Source organism: Barbus barbus, assembly GCF_936440315.1.
Source record: "Barbus barbus genome assembly, chromosome: 45".
In the NCBI taxonomy this organism is placed as follows: Eukaryota; Metazoa; Chordata; class Actinopteri; order Cypriniformes; family Cyprinidae; genus Barbus; species Barbus barbus.
The window spans coordinates 3,573,448-3,591,418 of record NC_136723.1 but is presented as its reverse complement, the minus strand read 5'-3'; the positions used below and the strand labels follow the sequence as shown (position 1 = coordinate 3,591,418).

General features: G+C 37.3%; 1 protein-coding gene across 5 annotated transcripts in view; it reads left to right on the top strand.

The window, feature by feature from the left end:
* LOC306864068 (CDC42 small effector protein 2) overlaps nt 1-15,293 on the top strand; it is a 40,710-nt gene extending 25,417 nt beyond the window's left edge. For 2 of the 5 annotated variants that reach the window (XM_079407774.1, XM_079407775.1), the window contains exons 4-5: nt 8,150-8,269; nt 12,613-15,293. In XM_079407774.1, coding sequence (XP_079263900.1) covers nt 8,150-8,251 — 102 coding nt within the window. In that variant the 3' untranslated portion in view covers nt 8,252-8,269; nt 12,613-15,293. Of the gene's footprint in view, nt 1-1,633; nt 1,727-2,516; nt 2,642-2,821; nt 3,206-3,305; nt 3,523-3,867; nt 4,095-4,176; nt 4,325-4,750; nt 4,861-5,238; nt 7,044-8,149; nt 8,270-12,612 lie in introns of those variants that run through there. The other 3 variants (XM_079407771.1, XM_079407773.1, XM_079407772.1) reach the window with 3 other exon arrangements.
* Nucleotides 15,294-17,971: the final 2,678 nt, after the last annotated feature.

The following is a 17,971-nucleotide window of genomic DNA, read 5'->3' as shown; positions in this document are numbered from 1 at the left end:
TATTGGTCGGATGAAATATGCTAATTTTTTGAGAGAGGAATTTTGGGTTTTCATGAGCTGTATGCCAAAATCATCAATATTAAAACAATAAAAGGCTTGAACTACTTCAGTTGTGTTGTAATGAATCTAAAATATATGAAAGTCTAATGTTTATCAGTACATTACAGAAAATAATGAACTTTATCACAATATGCTAATTTTTTGAAAAGGACCTGTAGTGTGTGTGATTGACTGCAGGTTAGTCCAATTAATACAATGAAACATGGGAAATGTAGTCCCTGGGTGACTTGTAACAGTCTGTGTGGTGTGAGAGTCAATATGATGGAAGGGCGAGCTCTGGTGGCAATTGGACGGAAGTCCATAAACCAGATTCATGACAGAATCATTAATTCAATAGATTCATTCAAAAACACTGATTCATCCAGTAATGAATCACCACATGTAAACCTTGAGTGAGACATTGAATCATTCCATTCATAAATTTTGTTTAGATGTCTAATATTTTTTCTTTGGAACTATGAGAGAACTGCAACCTCCATTTAAAAAAAAAAAAAAAAAGTCTAAATTTACCCAGAATTGTGCAGCTCTATTTTGCACACAAACAGCTCTTAATCGAGTCCAGTTTTTACACTGCAAAAACTGAAATCCAAGAAAGTTAAAAAATGCTTATTTCTAGAAAATGTGTCTTGTTTTTTGCCATTAAAGATAAATAGTCTTATAAAATACATTGCAGATTAGACTATAAATCTTAATTTAAGAAAATTTATCTTCTTAGATCTAGGCAAGTAAATGTTAACTAATTTTGAGCAAGATTTTACTAGAAACATGTGATAGCTATAAAGCCCAATTGGTGCGTGTTCAGTTAGATTGTTGTGCTAATTTTGAGACTGATACCACCCCTAAAAACTCTAATTTCAAGAACCTTGAGAAAGGATTGTTTTTTGTTTTTTTAATGATCGAGTCTGTCGGTTTTTGAAATTTCATTTAAGAAAAATTGCTTGTGTGAACATAAAACACTTGGCTAAAAAGTGGTTTAATTCAGATTTATTTCATATTGAAATAAAAGAAAAATTGCAAATGTTGTACCATCAACAACTTATTCAACATTACAGAATTTTCTGTAGCACAATCACATCTAACAGATTTCTCCCTGTCACAACAGACAGTACTTAACACAAATATTAAAATATCTATTCTGGGTTCATTACAGGTTTTGCTCAATCAGCAGGATTTGTTGTAACGCAGATTAATCACAAAAATAGATTGGAACTGTTCACATTCTGACAGCATTCAAACATTTGATTATGCCTAATCAAGGACTTGCAGACATTTTTAAAATTTACTTTTGAAACCCATTTTTAAAAAAAACAATGTTTGGATTCGAATCTCATGCACATGTGACGGAGCATTGGTCCCAACCATAGACTGTAAACCAGAAATATTGAGTATAAAATCGATGACAAATGTATCTTTTAACCGCAGTTTTCAGTTACATCTGGAACACTACTATTATTACATGCCAAACCAAACATAAAAAAACCCAACAGGAAATTAGAAAACGCGCGCTGAGCATGCGCAATAGTGCTTTGACCCTGTGACGCATTAACGTCAAGACGCATGCGTAATCATCGCGCCAAAGTGCAGTTAGGAGACGAAGGCACTTCCTCCTCCCGCCTGTTTTTCGCCATGGATGGACTCGACGAGGTTGCGATTTCCACTCTTAAAGGTTAGTAATTTCTAAAATCGCTTAATTGTTTATTATGGTAATTGAAATTTGAAATAGATTGTATTCGAAATAGAGAATGAGCAGTTATGTCACATTCTTATTCTCAATTGAATTGTAATCGAATATGCAATGCTTCCTACTGGGAAAAAACACGTTCCTGTATCGAATTAAATTAAGTTAACTGAATATTACAAAATGCAGTCTCTTTCTCTTGAGATCTGTTTAATAAATGTTTTCCAGTTTGCTTTCCATGACCTTAGTTGTACTAATAAGTGCTAAATTTATTTGTATTTATTTATTTATTTATTTTTTAAAATCCAAACGTGAGTTCTTTTTTTGTGATATCATCGAAGGGCATTATCATTTAAGATGTTGACAATAACAATATTCATTCACTATTGCATTCAGTGACATTAGTCAAGTGTTTCAGAACATTTCTAGCACTTATGATCCTTATGTTACAATATGCACTAAGAATGTTTGTATTTAAATGTGTACACTAATATTGATTATCGGATAATGAACAAAAACATTATCCAACATATTTATGACATTGGCTGATGGTTTTATCAGCCAATGTTATAAAATGCATTACAACTCTTTATTGCTTTTTCATAATAGGTTCCTGTTAGGTTCATGTTACGAAAAAAACAAATATATATATATAACATGGATAAACTATTTTAATTATCTATATTGACATGTATATATATTTTTTAAATATCTGAAGTCTTCTGCGCGCAAAGTATACGTGAGTTACACTGACTAATGTATTTGCATTTGTTCTAAGCCTCTAACATTGGGGAAGACATTTTACCAACTCTCTCACGGGAGGATATCCGAGATCTATTTCCTGGTCCTGAGCACTTCCTGCGGCGCAAAGCCATTTGGCTTTTGACTCATAAGGAAGAACAGGTAATTAACTTCAAATAAGTATTTTGGATATTTTTAACCTGTTAATGGGCATAATTTCAGTATAGATAATGTATATGCAAGTTGGTGTGGTTGAAGAATAACATATACATACATGAGACACTCTGTGAATAAAATAAATTGCTTTATCTGGTTTGATTAATGTATATATTTGTATTTTAGGGACACACCATTCCTGTTGAAGTCCAAGGTTCATCAGCAGATGACGAACATACTGACAGTTCAAAACAAGATGACCCCAGCACTTCAAAGTTTTTAAAGTTACCCAGCCCAGAATATGTTCTCTTCACTGATAGTGAACTACAACACATGAGACGCACATACTTTGAGCAGCAGCGTCTTGGAAAAGAGGGTGACGTCACCTTATCGAAGGAGCTGTTCTGCCGGCTCATCCGAAATACCATGACAAACATGATATCAATTGCAAGAGCGGCTTCAGATGACTACAAATATCCCACTAAATATGAAGTTATTGCCATGGCAAAACGGTTAGTGGAATACTACCCTATGATAAAAGATAAATCAGCTGGATCTAGGCATGAGTGGGTGAGTGACATCATTTAATTAATTATAAAAAATAAAAACATTGTTTTGCTGCTAACATTGCTTCAAAATTATTAATTGATGCTTTTGTTCTGTTGTACAGGACACTGTTGCCAAAAAGCTCCTGAAGAGACTTTCAAATATCCGAAGTCCCGTGAAGGCCAAACAGCCTCCTTCCAAAAGAGCACGTCAGGACAGAGAACCACCTGCTGCAGTGGCAAGTGACTATGACGCTGATTCCAGTGCATCAACAGTCAATCTGTCACCACCCTCAAGATCAAGCACCCCACGGCAAGATAATGACAGCATCGATGAAGCATGTAAGTACATTAAAATTTACTTTAAAATACGGTGGCCAGACGTGCCACTTTCTGGGGACACGTTCTGCACAGGATTTCTAAGCTGCCTAAAATATCCAGGCATTGGTTGCACCGATCGCAAACAACCAACACCTTGTTATTTTAGGCAATTTAGAAATCTTGTGAAGAACGTGTCCTCAGGAAGTGGCACGTCTGGACATCTTCAAAATGTATTAGTGTATTTTGTAAATAACAATGTTTGGTAATATATGTATGCCTAATTCTTTACTTTTATGTAGAATATATTCTGGAATTGTTGATTTTGTGCGTCTTGTACAGTAATTATATGTTATGGCTAAATTGTAGCTGATGCTCCAGACAACAGCCTTGACAGCCAGAAAACCCAGGCAAGACATTACAGGACTCTGCAAGAAATGTACAAAGCAAAGAAGCCAAACAAAGCTGCTGTAACCCATCTATTAGACCTGGAGTTCCAGTCCAGAAGAAATTTCATTGACTCGAATGCTTTGAAGGAGCAAGACAAACCAACAAAAATTTTGCAAGCATACCCCTGCTTCAAAGAACTGGACCATGTGGGTACACAGAAGCATACTTCAGACAGATGTATAATGTACTTTTTTTTTAATATATATATTAAGTGAATAATTCTTTCAGGCAATGGATGAACTGCGGAGAATCATTGAGCCAGACAATTGCCAATACATTTCTGAGGTGAAGGGCAGGTGGGAGACCTTCTACTCCAAGGTTCAGTTTTATGGAGTGATGAAGAAAGTCATGAAGCCTCCAAGGACATTAAATGGAGGTAAAGCTTTATTTAATTCTAGGGTTCTCCAGTTCAGCCAAATCTAATCAAACACACCTGAACAAGCTAATCATAATTTTCAGGTCCTACTAGAAATCTACAGGCTAGTGAGTTTGATCAAGGTTGGAGTTAAACTCCACTCTCAAGGGCCAGAGTTGAGAACCTTTGTTATAGATCAGTGGTTTTCAGTTCAAAAAAAGTTTTTCAGTTGAAAACAATGTTGTGTAAACAGCTCGTTAATTCAGTTCATGGAGCTCTTTTAATGAACGTGTGATCTGAATTAGGTCTGTTAAATAAAGGAGACATACAAAATGTCCAGAGCAGTGGGTCTCCAGAATCAGAAACCAATGGTATAGATTACACCCACAGACGTACTATATGATATTGATATAATGTCTTTTTTTTTTTTTTTTTTTCCTTAACTAGTTGAACATGCCATTGCTGTTTTTACTGCCCTGCCGCTGCTCTTCCCATCTGGCTCTACAGCGCCAAAAAAACAGGTCCCGATCAGTGAGGCTCTTTTCCACGTTCTGACGGTGAGTTTTACTTCAGTAGTGATAAATTAAAAGGTGCCTACACGCTCAGTAAAATACTGGGTTAAATCCATCCTAATTGCACTATATAAAATTGGCCATGCAACATAAAAAATAACTGAAAGGGATAGTTAACAGAAAAATTAAAATTCTGTCATTTACTTGCCCACAAGTTGTTTTGAACCTGTATACCTTTCTTTGTTCTGCCGAACACAAAAGTTAGACATTTTAAACAATGTTGATAACCCAACAGATCTGGGTAAGCATTCACTTCCATTGTAGGAATAAAATTCTATAAAAGTGAATGGTGACCCAGATCATATTTAGATTTTTGCTGTGCATGTAATCTAAATTATGTATTTTTTATATTTGTTTTTCTAGCCTTCAGAGGATCCAGATACCTACATCCACAGACGCGCATTTTCCACTCCTGTCTTGCTGGTTGGTGAGGATAACTGCATGGTGGTTGTAGGTACAACCCCAGTTCTAACATTTGACAAAGACTTGCTCTACGAGGGGCCTCTCTACCTCCTGGCCTATTACTATGCATTCCATCTCACATATCCAAAGTGTCTTGCAACACTCTTGTCTGTGTTGCAAACACAAGTTCTGAGAGATGCCATCCACGAGCAGGATGCAACCCCCTCGTACAAAAAGGCCATTCAAGAATGGAGAATGTTTGTTGACTAATTTCAAACATGTTGTATGTCTGAGGCTGTGAGACAGCTGCAGTGTTTTTTTGTTTTGTTTTTTTTCTTCTTCCATTTGCACTTAATTTGTGTGGTTAGTTTTTTTTTCCCCATTTTCAGCAGTTTCATGTCTCTGACATACAATAATACAATACATTTTAGTAATTACTGTTTGTAACTTATGGGACTACTGTTTGAGGTTACAGTGTCGTTCTGTGTCAGTGTTTTTTTTTTTTTTTAAGAAAATGTTTTAGTTAGTTTAGTAATTCACTCTTAGTTTTGGACTGTTCATCCCGTTTTGCTATACCCCAGTTGTTTACGAGAAATCTGCCATACATTAAAGGCATAGTTGACCAAAAAATGAAAGTTGTCCTCATTTACTCACCCTTATGTTGTTTCAAACTTGTTTATTTGTTCTGTTGACTACAGAAGAAGATATTTTGGAGAATGTTGGTAACTAGACAGTTGATGGTAGCCATTGACTTTCACAGTTATTTTTTTCATGCATCAACTGTCTGGCTACCGACATTCTCCAAAATATCATCTTCTACTCAACAGAACAAAGAAACTCATACAGGATTGAAAGAACAAAGGTTTGAGTATGAATTTTCATTTTGGGATCACTGTCTTTTTAATGCAGTACACTGATTCAGTAATTGCTGTTTGAAGCTTAAATGACTGCTGTTTGAGGTGTATGCAGATAGACTGAGGCATAGTGTTTACGCAGATCATTTGCTGTAAATCTGCAAAGGAATTTTTATTTTATTTTTTTGTAAAAATGTAAGTTAGGCTTGGAATCGGTTTATCCTGCTTTTATATGCTCCATTTGTTTAAAAGGCTAAACTTTGGAGATTGTTCTTTAATAAATGTTCAGCAAAGCTGAGTAAGTAATTTTTTCTTCATTTAAAGTGTGTGGGGGGGGGGGGGGGTTTATTTTGAGAATTTTCATCTTATTTTAGGTTTTTGTGTGATCTTAAAAAAAAATCGAAATAAGCTGGATTTAAGGTTAAATATTTTATTCTAGTTTTAAGACCCAACAGTATTTTTAGTGACTAGATTTAAGTTAAAATAATCAAATTTTTCCTAGAATTATTATAATTCAGTGCTTATAAAAAGTGAAAACTGTTTAATTTTAAGCATGTTTGTCTAGTTTTAAGAACTTATAGTATTTTTAGTGACTAGATTCAAGTTCAAATATATAGTTATTTATTATTCAATTCTTACAAAAAGCTGGTTTTAAGAATTTGTATCTAGTTTTAAGATCCAGTAGCATTTATTATTGACTAGATATTTATGCTACTTTCAAGAATTCTTATTAAGCCAGTTTTGCTTACCCCATTGGCAGATTTTTTTGCTTGATTTTGGTACACTTTAACTAGATTTAAGTGCATTTGGCTTGTTTTAAGAAGGGTCTTTTTTGCAGTGTATGTAGCCGGCTGGTAGCCGGCAATTAAATGTTTTGCAGAAAGAGACGCAGAATAAATATGTTTGATATCTAAATGTTTTACTTATTTTTTTAACCACATTGGAATCGAAACTGGGAATCGATAAGATTCGGAATCGATAAGCAGAATCGGAAGTGGAATTGATCAAATTCAAACGATACCCAACCCTAATGTTCAGTAGGGGTGTCGAAATTAACCGTTTCTACGGTGCATCGTGATGCAGATTCGGTATCGGTTCAGTAATAGACCATAACCGATTATAACGTACTGACGGTTTTCTGACTTCATTTGTCACATGCGTGCTTTGTTGCGGTAGCATACAATGGCGGAGGGAGGCGAGAAGTGAGTGCGAATAATTCAAAATGCTTCAACTACTTCAAAAGTCGACATCTGGGCACATTTCGGCTTTTATGAACAACCTGGTAAGCACGACCTGGAGAAGACACACGCTGTGTGTGAATCATGTCACGCACAAATAAAATATGCAGGGGGTAATACCACTAACTTGAGAAACCACGTCAGCCGTTTTCACCGAGCTGTTAACACCTGTCAGTGCCAAGTATTTAGTATTTACTTTTGTGTATTTGTTCTAAATGCTCCTGTTGTCTTCTGTGTCCAGACTTAGTTTTGTTTGGTGTTTGATACAATCAAGAAGCGTGTTTTCTTTGAACAGGTAAAATGAAAAGTTCAGTTCATATATCTGACTGCTTTTATTTATTGACAAAATTGTACACATGTGAAGTAAAATGGAAAATTGAGCATGCAGTGCATCGTGATGCATCGTGATATCGAATTGAATCGAATAGATGACATGATAATCGTAATCGGACCGAACCGTGAGACTGACAAAAACTATATATGTTTTTGGGCTGGACAATATATATATATATATATATATATATATATATATATATATATATATAACATTGATATAAGTGTTCACCCAGATTTAGACCGACCTATTTTGTATTTACAAAATGCGTTCACAGGTCCAACAACCTTTAGCTTAAACTGATTATCGTTTGCCGTTTTCGCAGCTTCCCTATTAAATCCAGGCATGCAGCAGCTCTTTTGCCACTGAGGGGTGTTTTCCGGCAGGAAAGTGACTATAGATTGCAAACTCAGTTTGGGTTGATTTTATTTTAATTCTATGTCCAGGTGAACTCAGTTCAGAACCAAATGCAGTCTAAAGGAGGCTATGGAGGAGAGGCCATGTCTGTTAATGTACAGATGCAACTGGTGGATACAAAAGCAGGATAATTCATGTTGCTGGAAGGGGTGAGTAAACCACTCTTTTGACTTTTTGTGGGCTGCGATAACATCATATCTGCTGCAATGTAATGCAATAATAGTGTGGTTTAGTGCTTAAGATCTGAACTGGAATCTAAAAGCTTGTAGCTTCAAACTGATTCATGAGCTATGGCATAAGCATGACTTTAAGACACTTAACCTCTAGGCGTACTTTCTGTGTTAACTTTTTAATGCATTAATGTCTGTTGTTATGAAACATTTGTTTTTTGAACGGGTTTTTGGTTAAATGCCTGAAATAAGATATTTTTCAAGATATTTTCATGTTAATACCCCATAAGTTAAGCTTTATAACTCTCTCTGTCTCTTGAACAAAAAGGCAATTATGCAAATAAATGAAAGAGGGAACAACTGTATTACAGTAAATGGTGGTTTTGTGCATTAAAGGGATTTCACAGAACTGTTTCATTAACTGAAGCTCTTGTATATATGAAAAAGGTCCACAGAAATCAATGACTCGTTCACCAAAGAATTTCATTCAGTTGAGATCAGTGACAAATTATGAGTAATACAAATTTGAGTACAATCAAGTCATTCAATATATTAATTAAAAATGTGTCTCCACATAGTATTCAATAAAAGAGTGAGGGAGTTTTTGGATATGGTAAGATTAAATGTATTTTAGTGAATAAAACACCACATTTCAGCTATCATTTTGTTAGGGTGGGTACACAAAATGTTATTTTACCCTTGCTTGTAGAAAATCCTCAATCTAACAGTTTCATGTGGCCGTAATCATTTAATGTGGCTTTAAGCACTGTGCATCATTAAAGTTTCACTTTCACCGTGACTAAGCCGGTAAATATGATGTTTGCATGGAATATTAATTCACCTTATGGTACAAACCCAGAGTCTCCGCTGGGATACATCAGTGGGAAAGCAATAAAACAAGCATCTTCCATCCAAAAAAAAACATTGTTGAACAACAATATGAAATGCGGGAAACTAATAATTGTTTATTCTACAATTAATTGTTCGGTAACACTTTAGAATTACTTACTGCATAACTAATAAGGGATTATTGAAGAACTAAACACAAAAACTACCTAAGACTAGAAAACAAAACAACAAATATGACCCAACAGCTTCATCCCAGTGTTTCGGTAAATAAATAAATAAATTACTTAACAAACCACCATTTTACAGTGTAATGTATCTCTAGTAAGTTGGATAGCTATGGCAAGACAGTGGAGTTGGGGTTCCTTTCCGAAGTAGATTTCCTACAGAACATGTGCACAAAGCAGTTATTTACCATACAGGCAAAAATATAAGAGGTGAGAACCAAAAAGGCGTAAGTGACATTTCACCAACTTTACAGGAGGGCCAAAACAAAAATGTACCATTGGTTGATCTGACTTTGTGCATTGATTTCATGTGGATGGAACGACGCAAGTCCGGTAATTCTGCAAAGAGCAGCGTACTTGATAACGTCAGTCAGCTCGCCTTGGCTGCTGCAATCTTCCTCACTGTATTTACAGACTAAATATATCAAACACCACTGCATCATTTAGTAATTTAAACATATTAATAGCCTCAGAAATGGAGTTCAGCGAACGTACATACATTACAAAACAAAATATTATATCAAACATTGCCTATTTTAATTTTAACATATTAATAGAACAATAGAATACAGACCAAAGATTACCTGTTAGATTTACCCAAAACAAATGATATCTTATGTTTATCCACTACAGAGACATCAGAGCCAGCGGCAATGTTACGCTCCTGTCTTCGGGATACATGAGCACTGAGCGCCCGGTGATTGTGTGGAGCTCACGGCTCCGATATCAGTGAAGCACATTTTCAAATAGGCGCTGTTTTTATAAATAAACCGCAGATTTGAGTTTTAAACAACTACATTCTCGCCAGTGTAGGCAGACTTTAGCTGTTGCGGCGCGCCGCGTCCGGTGTAGATGTTACTAACCTATTGAGAAGAAACAAAGCAACCTCGGCGTCCGATCCGATATTTACACGGTCCTACTTCTTGCCTTATTGTTCCGCAGACGTTTTCCTCTTTTGTTTTTTATCTGCCAACTCTATCTTTCTGTCGTTCGGCTCAGCTGTTCACTGAACGCTCTCTCCTCCACATCATGAGTAGACACGCCCCTTACTGCTGATTGGCTACAAGTTTGTTTTGGTACTCGGCCCCGACTCAGTTTTCTAAAACGTTTTTGAAAAATTTCATACCCTGCCTTTAAGTTGTAAAAAACATTCCGTGTCATCCATTGTGTAATTTCAACTAAGCAGTTCATCAGAGTATTTAAAGGGCACCTATTATGCAAATTTCACTTTTAAATGTTGTTTGAATATAAATGTGTGTTGGCAGGGTGTGTACACAACCACCCTATAATGATAAAACCTGGTCTTTTTTTTTATCCTCATAAATCATAAGCAGTATCTCAGAACAAGCCGTTTGCAGAAACTTTTACAAGCCCCGCCCACAACTGTTAACAGACACTGCCGTATTAGCAGACACCCCGCCTTTAGTGAGCCGCACACAATCCGCCTGTTTATCTGCACGCTAGAGCTGTTAAAAGCAGCATTTAAGGAAGAAATGCCTTATTATTACAGCTATAGACTATAGCAGCAGTGTTAATTTCGTTAACGAAGACGAAACATATTCGTCAACAAACCTTTTTCCTGTGACTAAGACGAGACGTTTACGAGCTAAAACTAATATCTGAAATATCTGAAACAATGACCTCAGCACCCGAAGGGTTAGGGATTGGGTGACTAGACGTCCCGTTTTTCCCGGGAGTCACAATTCATTGTCGATTAACTTAAAGTTGGTGAAGGCGGGATAGGCAGAATCGCGCTAATAGAAGTGCTCTCTCTCACGCACGCTCCATTTCTTCAGTTCTCATACAGCGCGCGATCAGTTCTTAGCGCTCAAATACACACACAGCAGTCCACATGTCTATCGTGTAGACTAGAGTATCTCTACAGTCGGTTATGGCTTTAGTGAACGTAAACAGATGGGTGAAAACTGGTTGTGTCAGTATTACATGCATACCTTCCGTCTTAAATGGACAGCATTCCTAATTATCTGTCATAAATGTTAACCAACAAAAGATGTTAAATAAATGTATACTTGTTAAGTAAACCTGCTGTATCTGAAAAATGAGTTTAATTTATATCTCTACCAAAAAATGAAAATTTATTCCAGTTTTTCCAAATTCAATCCTTGATTCAAATTTCTCATAACTAAGCTTAATTGATTTGGTCTAAAGAGAGAAGAATTAATGATTATTTTTGTTAGAATACTACATATAAAATAGCTACCAAAATAAATGTTGGTAACTGCAGTTTGACTAAAAGTAATGACTAAAAGTTGACAAAAATGCAATGACTTTTCGTCGATTAAAACTAGACTAAAACTATGAAAGACTCAAATGACTAAAATGTGACTAAGACTATTAAGCATTTTCGTCTCAAGATAAAGACTAAGACTAAATCAAAAATGCCTGCCAAAATGAATACTGTATAGCAGTGAGTGTTTTTCTGTTTTCATTTTATTGTTGGGTTATATTAACAGCGTAGACCAGCAGTAGGTACTGTATATTACGCTGCTGTCGCTTAGATCTAATATATAGATCTAATATAAATATGCGATTTCTTTCCCAGCTGTTTACCTTCACAGGCATAACCGACTGTGAGCCGCACACAGTGTGTTTTAACATAAACCTGTGTGTATTTGACAGTTTAAGTGCAATAAGACATGAAAGAGAGCTTAGTTTAGTACTCACATGCCGTATGACAGCCGCTTTCTGCGCGCGTTTCAGCTGTGTGCCCCCAGAACACCCTATATCAGAGGTTTAATACGCAAAACGCATGATTTCAGCATGATAATCAAAACCAAACAGATGTTTTTTAGCAGAAGCAGAGTTTCTGAGGTAGGATCTGTAAAGGCACAGCTCTATTCTGGAAAAGGGGGCAGGGAGCAGCAGCTCTTTTGCATTTAAAGAGACATGCACAAAAACAGCCCGTTTCTGCTTCCACTCAAAATAGGCATTACATCTTGTAAAAAGGGGCATAACAGGTCTCCTTTATAAGGAGCGCCATCATCTGCCTTACAGTTGCATGTCGTCTTCATAACAGTGGTTGCTAACAAGTGGCTAAAAGGAACTACAGAGTTTGTCAGGGTCATTAAACATCATCACACCGAACAGGAAAACTCACTAATCACGCTCCCGCAAGCTATTCGAACTTAAACGTTCCCACTTGTGGGCTTAAATATTGAAAGCGCTGGAAGCTTTACAGCAGTGGTCAGCCTCTTTGTATGAAGCTAATCAGTGTGATGTTTTCCGCAGGGTCACGTGATGGGCTATTTCAGCTCTCTGGTTCCCCTCCAGCAGCTCTCCAGTGCCCCGGCGGCAACTTTTCACCTCATTCTTACCCAGCAAACACAGTGACAGTTGTGTGCTCCATGGTAAAGAGGCTGTCCTGCCTCGGACAGCAGGATCCCACAGCGCTTCAGTGTTGTCTCTGTCACGGCTTCATCGCATGCCCCTCGACGCCTAGAAGTGCAAAGTGTGTCCCTGCTTTCTTCTGTGGTTTGCTGTAAACTGTTGCTTTTCATCGCACACATCTGTGGGTCTGGAACCAATCTGAACAGTCGTTTTGGGTTGGTTCTTTTTTGTTTGCTCGTTTCGCCATGAAAAGACTGCTTTTATTTTTGATTCAGTGATCAGCTTGGAGCCGACAACAATGTTTGTATGAGAAAGTGGCAGCTTACAGTCATGCGGTGCCAAACTGCTCAGTGCAATGGAATGACAGGAAGTACTTTGTGTTTAAACATGAGCACAACTAACGCCATTTTTAAGGAAATGGGATTGTTACTTTGCTGTTTACAATGTTCCAATTTGCATTTCTTGTTTTTTTGAGTTTTTATTGTAATGATTTTTCAGATTAGCATAATCACTGATGTTGAAAGGCATGAGTGGTGTTTCTCCTTCTGCTGTCTGCTGTGTCAATGTACGTCCGTAACTTGATGTAAAGCAACTAAACTATAGATAGTGTACAGAAAAGATGTATAAAATGATTATGATTAGTTCTCGTGCTCTTTATCGATGTAGCTACGATTACAGGGGCATTTCAATAAATAAGGTAATGAGAACTGTGATGTGAGTAAATTTACCCAGGTAACTTGACCACAAAACAGCGCCACCTATCGGCCATAGATGACTGGACTCATTGAGATGCACAATAAGATCCTATTTCTGTGTGTAAAAGTATGGAGCTCCTAAGAGGACAAGCATAAGATGGGAGAAAAAAATGATCTCATTTACTTGCATTCCCCTGAAAAACTTTGTGCATTGAATACACAACTGGAAGTAATATGAGATTGAAGGGGGAATGCAATACTTTTGCATGCGAGTGTAAAAGTTTATTGGGAGAGTACAAATGTTTCACAGTACTTTTGTGAGCGAATGTACATTTTCTTAGGTGAATGCAAAAGTATTGACAATTTTCCCCCCACCTCGTATTTTTTACATTGCTATGTTCCCTTAGGGGCTTCTTAGTAAAATAAATTTATTGCTTGCTTGTAAAGGTCGTCCACTTGATCCAACCAAAATATTATGGAAATATAAAATGAGTACCTTATTTACTGAAAGGCCTTTATATTACAAAGTCACAGACTGATTTCTGGGGTCATTCCACTCTCTTGCTTACTGCTGCAGTTTTTTTTTTTTTTTCAAATCAGATGTATATAATTTTGGGGGGCAAGTGAACTTGTCCTGGACATGTTTTTGTGAGATTCATCTCTTGACTGTCTTCAAGACTAAGCAGGCAGTTTAATTAGATTTTCTGCTAATTTCAGTCAATTATTTCAGCCGACTGTGGGTTATTCTACAGTGAACACTGCTATTCTTCACTCAGGTCAAGAAAAAAGTTACTGCAGTCTTCTGAAGCCTCTTTAAATCCAGTATTGCCAATGCTATGACAAAATCAAACTTTTAAATGGTATAGACAAAAATGTAATTATTTGACAGTATTGTCACACAAACAGTTTAAAACTGTATATTTGGGGTATATTAGTTCCCTTCATTTTCGACCCAGTGTTGTGAGGTTTATGAATTATAATAAAGGGTCAAATCCTTTTAGCTGCTTGGTATTTTTGTGCTATTTTAATAAGGCCTGCTGTGTCATAGTGAATATTTGCCAGAATGAATCTTCAAATATTAATTTTGAGAAAGTCAAAAGATGACTTTTATTTGATTTGTTATAAATGCAAGTGAATTCCCATGCTGGTTTTGACATAGAATGCTACATGTATCTGTGCATCGATCCCTGTTAACTGCAGGCTTTCCTCAAGTGCTTTATTTTTGTATATACTGTATCTGCACTCTGTCTGCCACTATACTCCCTTAAATTATTTGCCTTGTTTTGCTGCTGTTGTGTTTTGTTCTTTGTTTTGCTGGCATGTCCGTCTTAGGGCAAGTACACACTATGGTCAGAGATCTCTGTCAGTGCATTTTCAGTGTGGACGGCTTTATGGATGTAGAAATTAAACCAGAAGGTATGCAAATGTGACCTGCATCACATGACCTAATTTTTTAATGTTTGATGCGTCTTAAATTGACTGTAATTCTGCTTGATTTTAAACTGAATCAAGTCTTTCCACACTTTCAAAATACATCTCGCTCAGAGGTTTCTCTGGTGTGTAACCCTAAGCCATTTTGGCACTATTTGTTTTAGCCATTTAAAGGGACAGTTCCCTCAAAAATGACAATTCTGTCATCATTTACTCGTCCTCATGTTGTTCCAAACCATTATTTAATGTGTGGCCAAAGTGTTGTCAGCCAGCATGCAATACATGACAATAAATCTCCTCTCTGCCTTTGTTGTACTGCGATGGATTTCAGCATCAGGGAAACAAGCTCAGCTTTGTTGATGTCAGACTCATTTTTTGGTACCCATGTTATTTTACATTGTGTCAATTGGTCGATTACCCAATGTGTTCTGTCAAAATAAATATTTTTTACATGCATTATTGCTTGAAGGAATTTTTACAAATTTTTGCAAAATATTTGAGGAGTGTCAATGCAATCAGGTGTAAAATAAATTGTATTACAGATTTAATATGGTGAAGAATATTATTAATATTAAATGTAGACAAAAGTGAAACAGTTTATCCAAATCTTTTAGTTTATTAATAAGGCATCCATCATAAGAAAGCACATATTATATATATATATATATATATATATATATATATATATATTTACAGGAAAGACTACCAAATAAATAAATGTTAAACATGTTTACATGTAAGAATTAGTTAAGATTTAAGAATAAATTGATGGTATTAATAACTGTCAGATAATCTTGATTAACAGCTGACAGTTTTCACACATAATACATTTAAAAAGTCTCTTGTACTCATCAAGGCTGCATTTATTTATTATACAGTACAGTAAATACAGTAAAACTAATAATCTGAAAAATTATTGCAATGTAAAACAGCTGTTTTCTATGTGAAAATCTGTTCAAATGTCATTTATTTCTGTGACGCAGCGCTGTATTTTCAGCATCATTACTCCAGTCTTCAGTGTCACATGATCTTCAGAAATCACTCTAATATGCTTATTTGCTGCCCAAGAAACATTTATTGTTATCAGTGTTGAATACAGTGCTGCTTCATGTTTTTGTGGAAACTGATACATTTAGTGAGGAATCGCTGGTGAATAGAGCTCAAGCCGAGGACGTAATGATCCCTGTGTGTTGGCCTGAGGTTAGATAATGAACTCATGACACACGGCCCAACAGAAGCACAGCAGTATAAATGGCATTAGCCCATGTGTTTACAGCAGAACAAGCTCAACGGTCATGAGCAGACTGGGTGTGAAATATGAATACTGGACATGCGAGAAGTTTCTCATCACTTTTTATTTGCATTATGAATGCATTAGCTTATAAAAATGACACATGTGCATGCCGTACCATTTAACTCAGCTTGTGACACTTCAGATGTGACCCTGGACCACAAAACCAGTCATAATGGGTATATTTGTAGCAATAGCCAAAAATAAATTGTATGCCAAAAATCATTAGGATATTAAGTAAAGATCATGTTCCATGAAGATATTTTGTAAATTTCCTACCGTAAATATATAATATGCATTAGTACTTAATCTGGACAACTTTCTCAATATTTTGATTTTCAAATAGTTGTATCTCAGCCAAATATTGTCCTATCCTAACCACAAACATCCAAACCACACATCTATTGAAAGCGCATTTATTCAGATGATGTATAAATCTGGCTGGTTTTGTCAGTAGCCCCTCACTGCAGAACAAAGATCCAGGGGGCGGGGTTGGATCCACATTTAGGGGGTGGAGACTGGTAGGCTTAGGGGTGGGGATGGGTGGGTTTAGGGATCAGATGGTGGAGACTGGTAGGTTTAGGGGTGGGGATGAGTAGGTTTAGGGGTGGGGATGGGTTTGTTTAGGATACAGGGGGTAGAGACTGGTAGGTTTAGTGGTGGAGATGAGTTTGTTTAGGGGTGGGGATGGGTGGGTTTAGGGATTAGGGGGTGGAGACTGGTAGGTTTAGGGGTGGATATGAGTAGGTTTAGGGGTGGAGACTGGTAGGTTTAGGGGTGGGGATGAGTAGGTTTAGGGGTGGGGATGAGTTGGTTTAGGGGTGGGGATGAGTAGGTTTAGGGGTGGAGATGAGTTGGTTTAGGGATTAGGGGGTGGAGACTGGTAGGTTTAGGGGTGGATATGAGTAGGTTTAGGGGTGGAGACTGGTAGGTTTAGGGGTGGGGATGAGTAGGTTTAGGGGTGGGGATGAGTTGGTTTAGGGGTGGGGATGAGTAGGTTTAGGGGTGGAGATGAGTTGGTTTAGGGATTAGGGGGTGGAGACTGGTAGGTTTAGGGGTGGATATGAGTAGGTTTAGGGGTGGAGACTGGTAGGTTTAGGGGTGGGGATGAGTAGGTTTAGGGGTGGGGATGAGTTGGTTTAGGGGTGGAGATGAGTTGGTTTAGGGGTGGGGATGGGTGGGTTTAGGGATTAGGGGGTGGAGACTGGTAGGTTTAGGGGTGGATATGAGTAGGTTTAGGGGTGGAGACTGGTAGGTTTAGGGGTGGGGATGAGTAGGTTTAGGGGTGGGGATGAGTTGGTTTAGGGGTGGGGATGAGTAGGTTTAGGGGTGGAGATGAGTTGGTTTAGGGATTAGGGGGTGGAGACTGGTAGGTTTAGGGGTGGATATGAGTAGGTTTAGGGGTGGAGACTGGTAGGTTTAGGGGTGGGGATGAGTAGGTTTAGGGGTGGGGATGAGTAGGTTTAGGGGTGGAGATGAGTTGGTTTAGGGATTAGGGGGTGGAGACTGGTAGGTTTAGGTCTATGTAAGGGGGGAGGAGTTTCATCTAGATCCAGCCACGCCCCCTGGATCTTGTGTTCTGCAGTGAGAACCATCTCGGTTTTGTGGTCCATGTTAGTGTACATTCACAGATAATAAAAAGCCCAGTATGTTTCAGACTCACACTGAAAGTTATTTTCAAGTGTCAATATTAATTGCTCATTTATTTATTTAAACACATTTAAAAATGTATAAATAGTAAAAAAAAAAACACCCCCGAACAAGAAGACTGCACTGACGCTGATCTTCCACGGGATGGCGCCTCGCGTTAATTAGGGACGCGCACGCACGGTCACGTGACTCA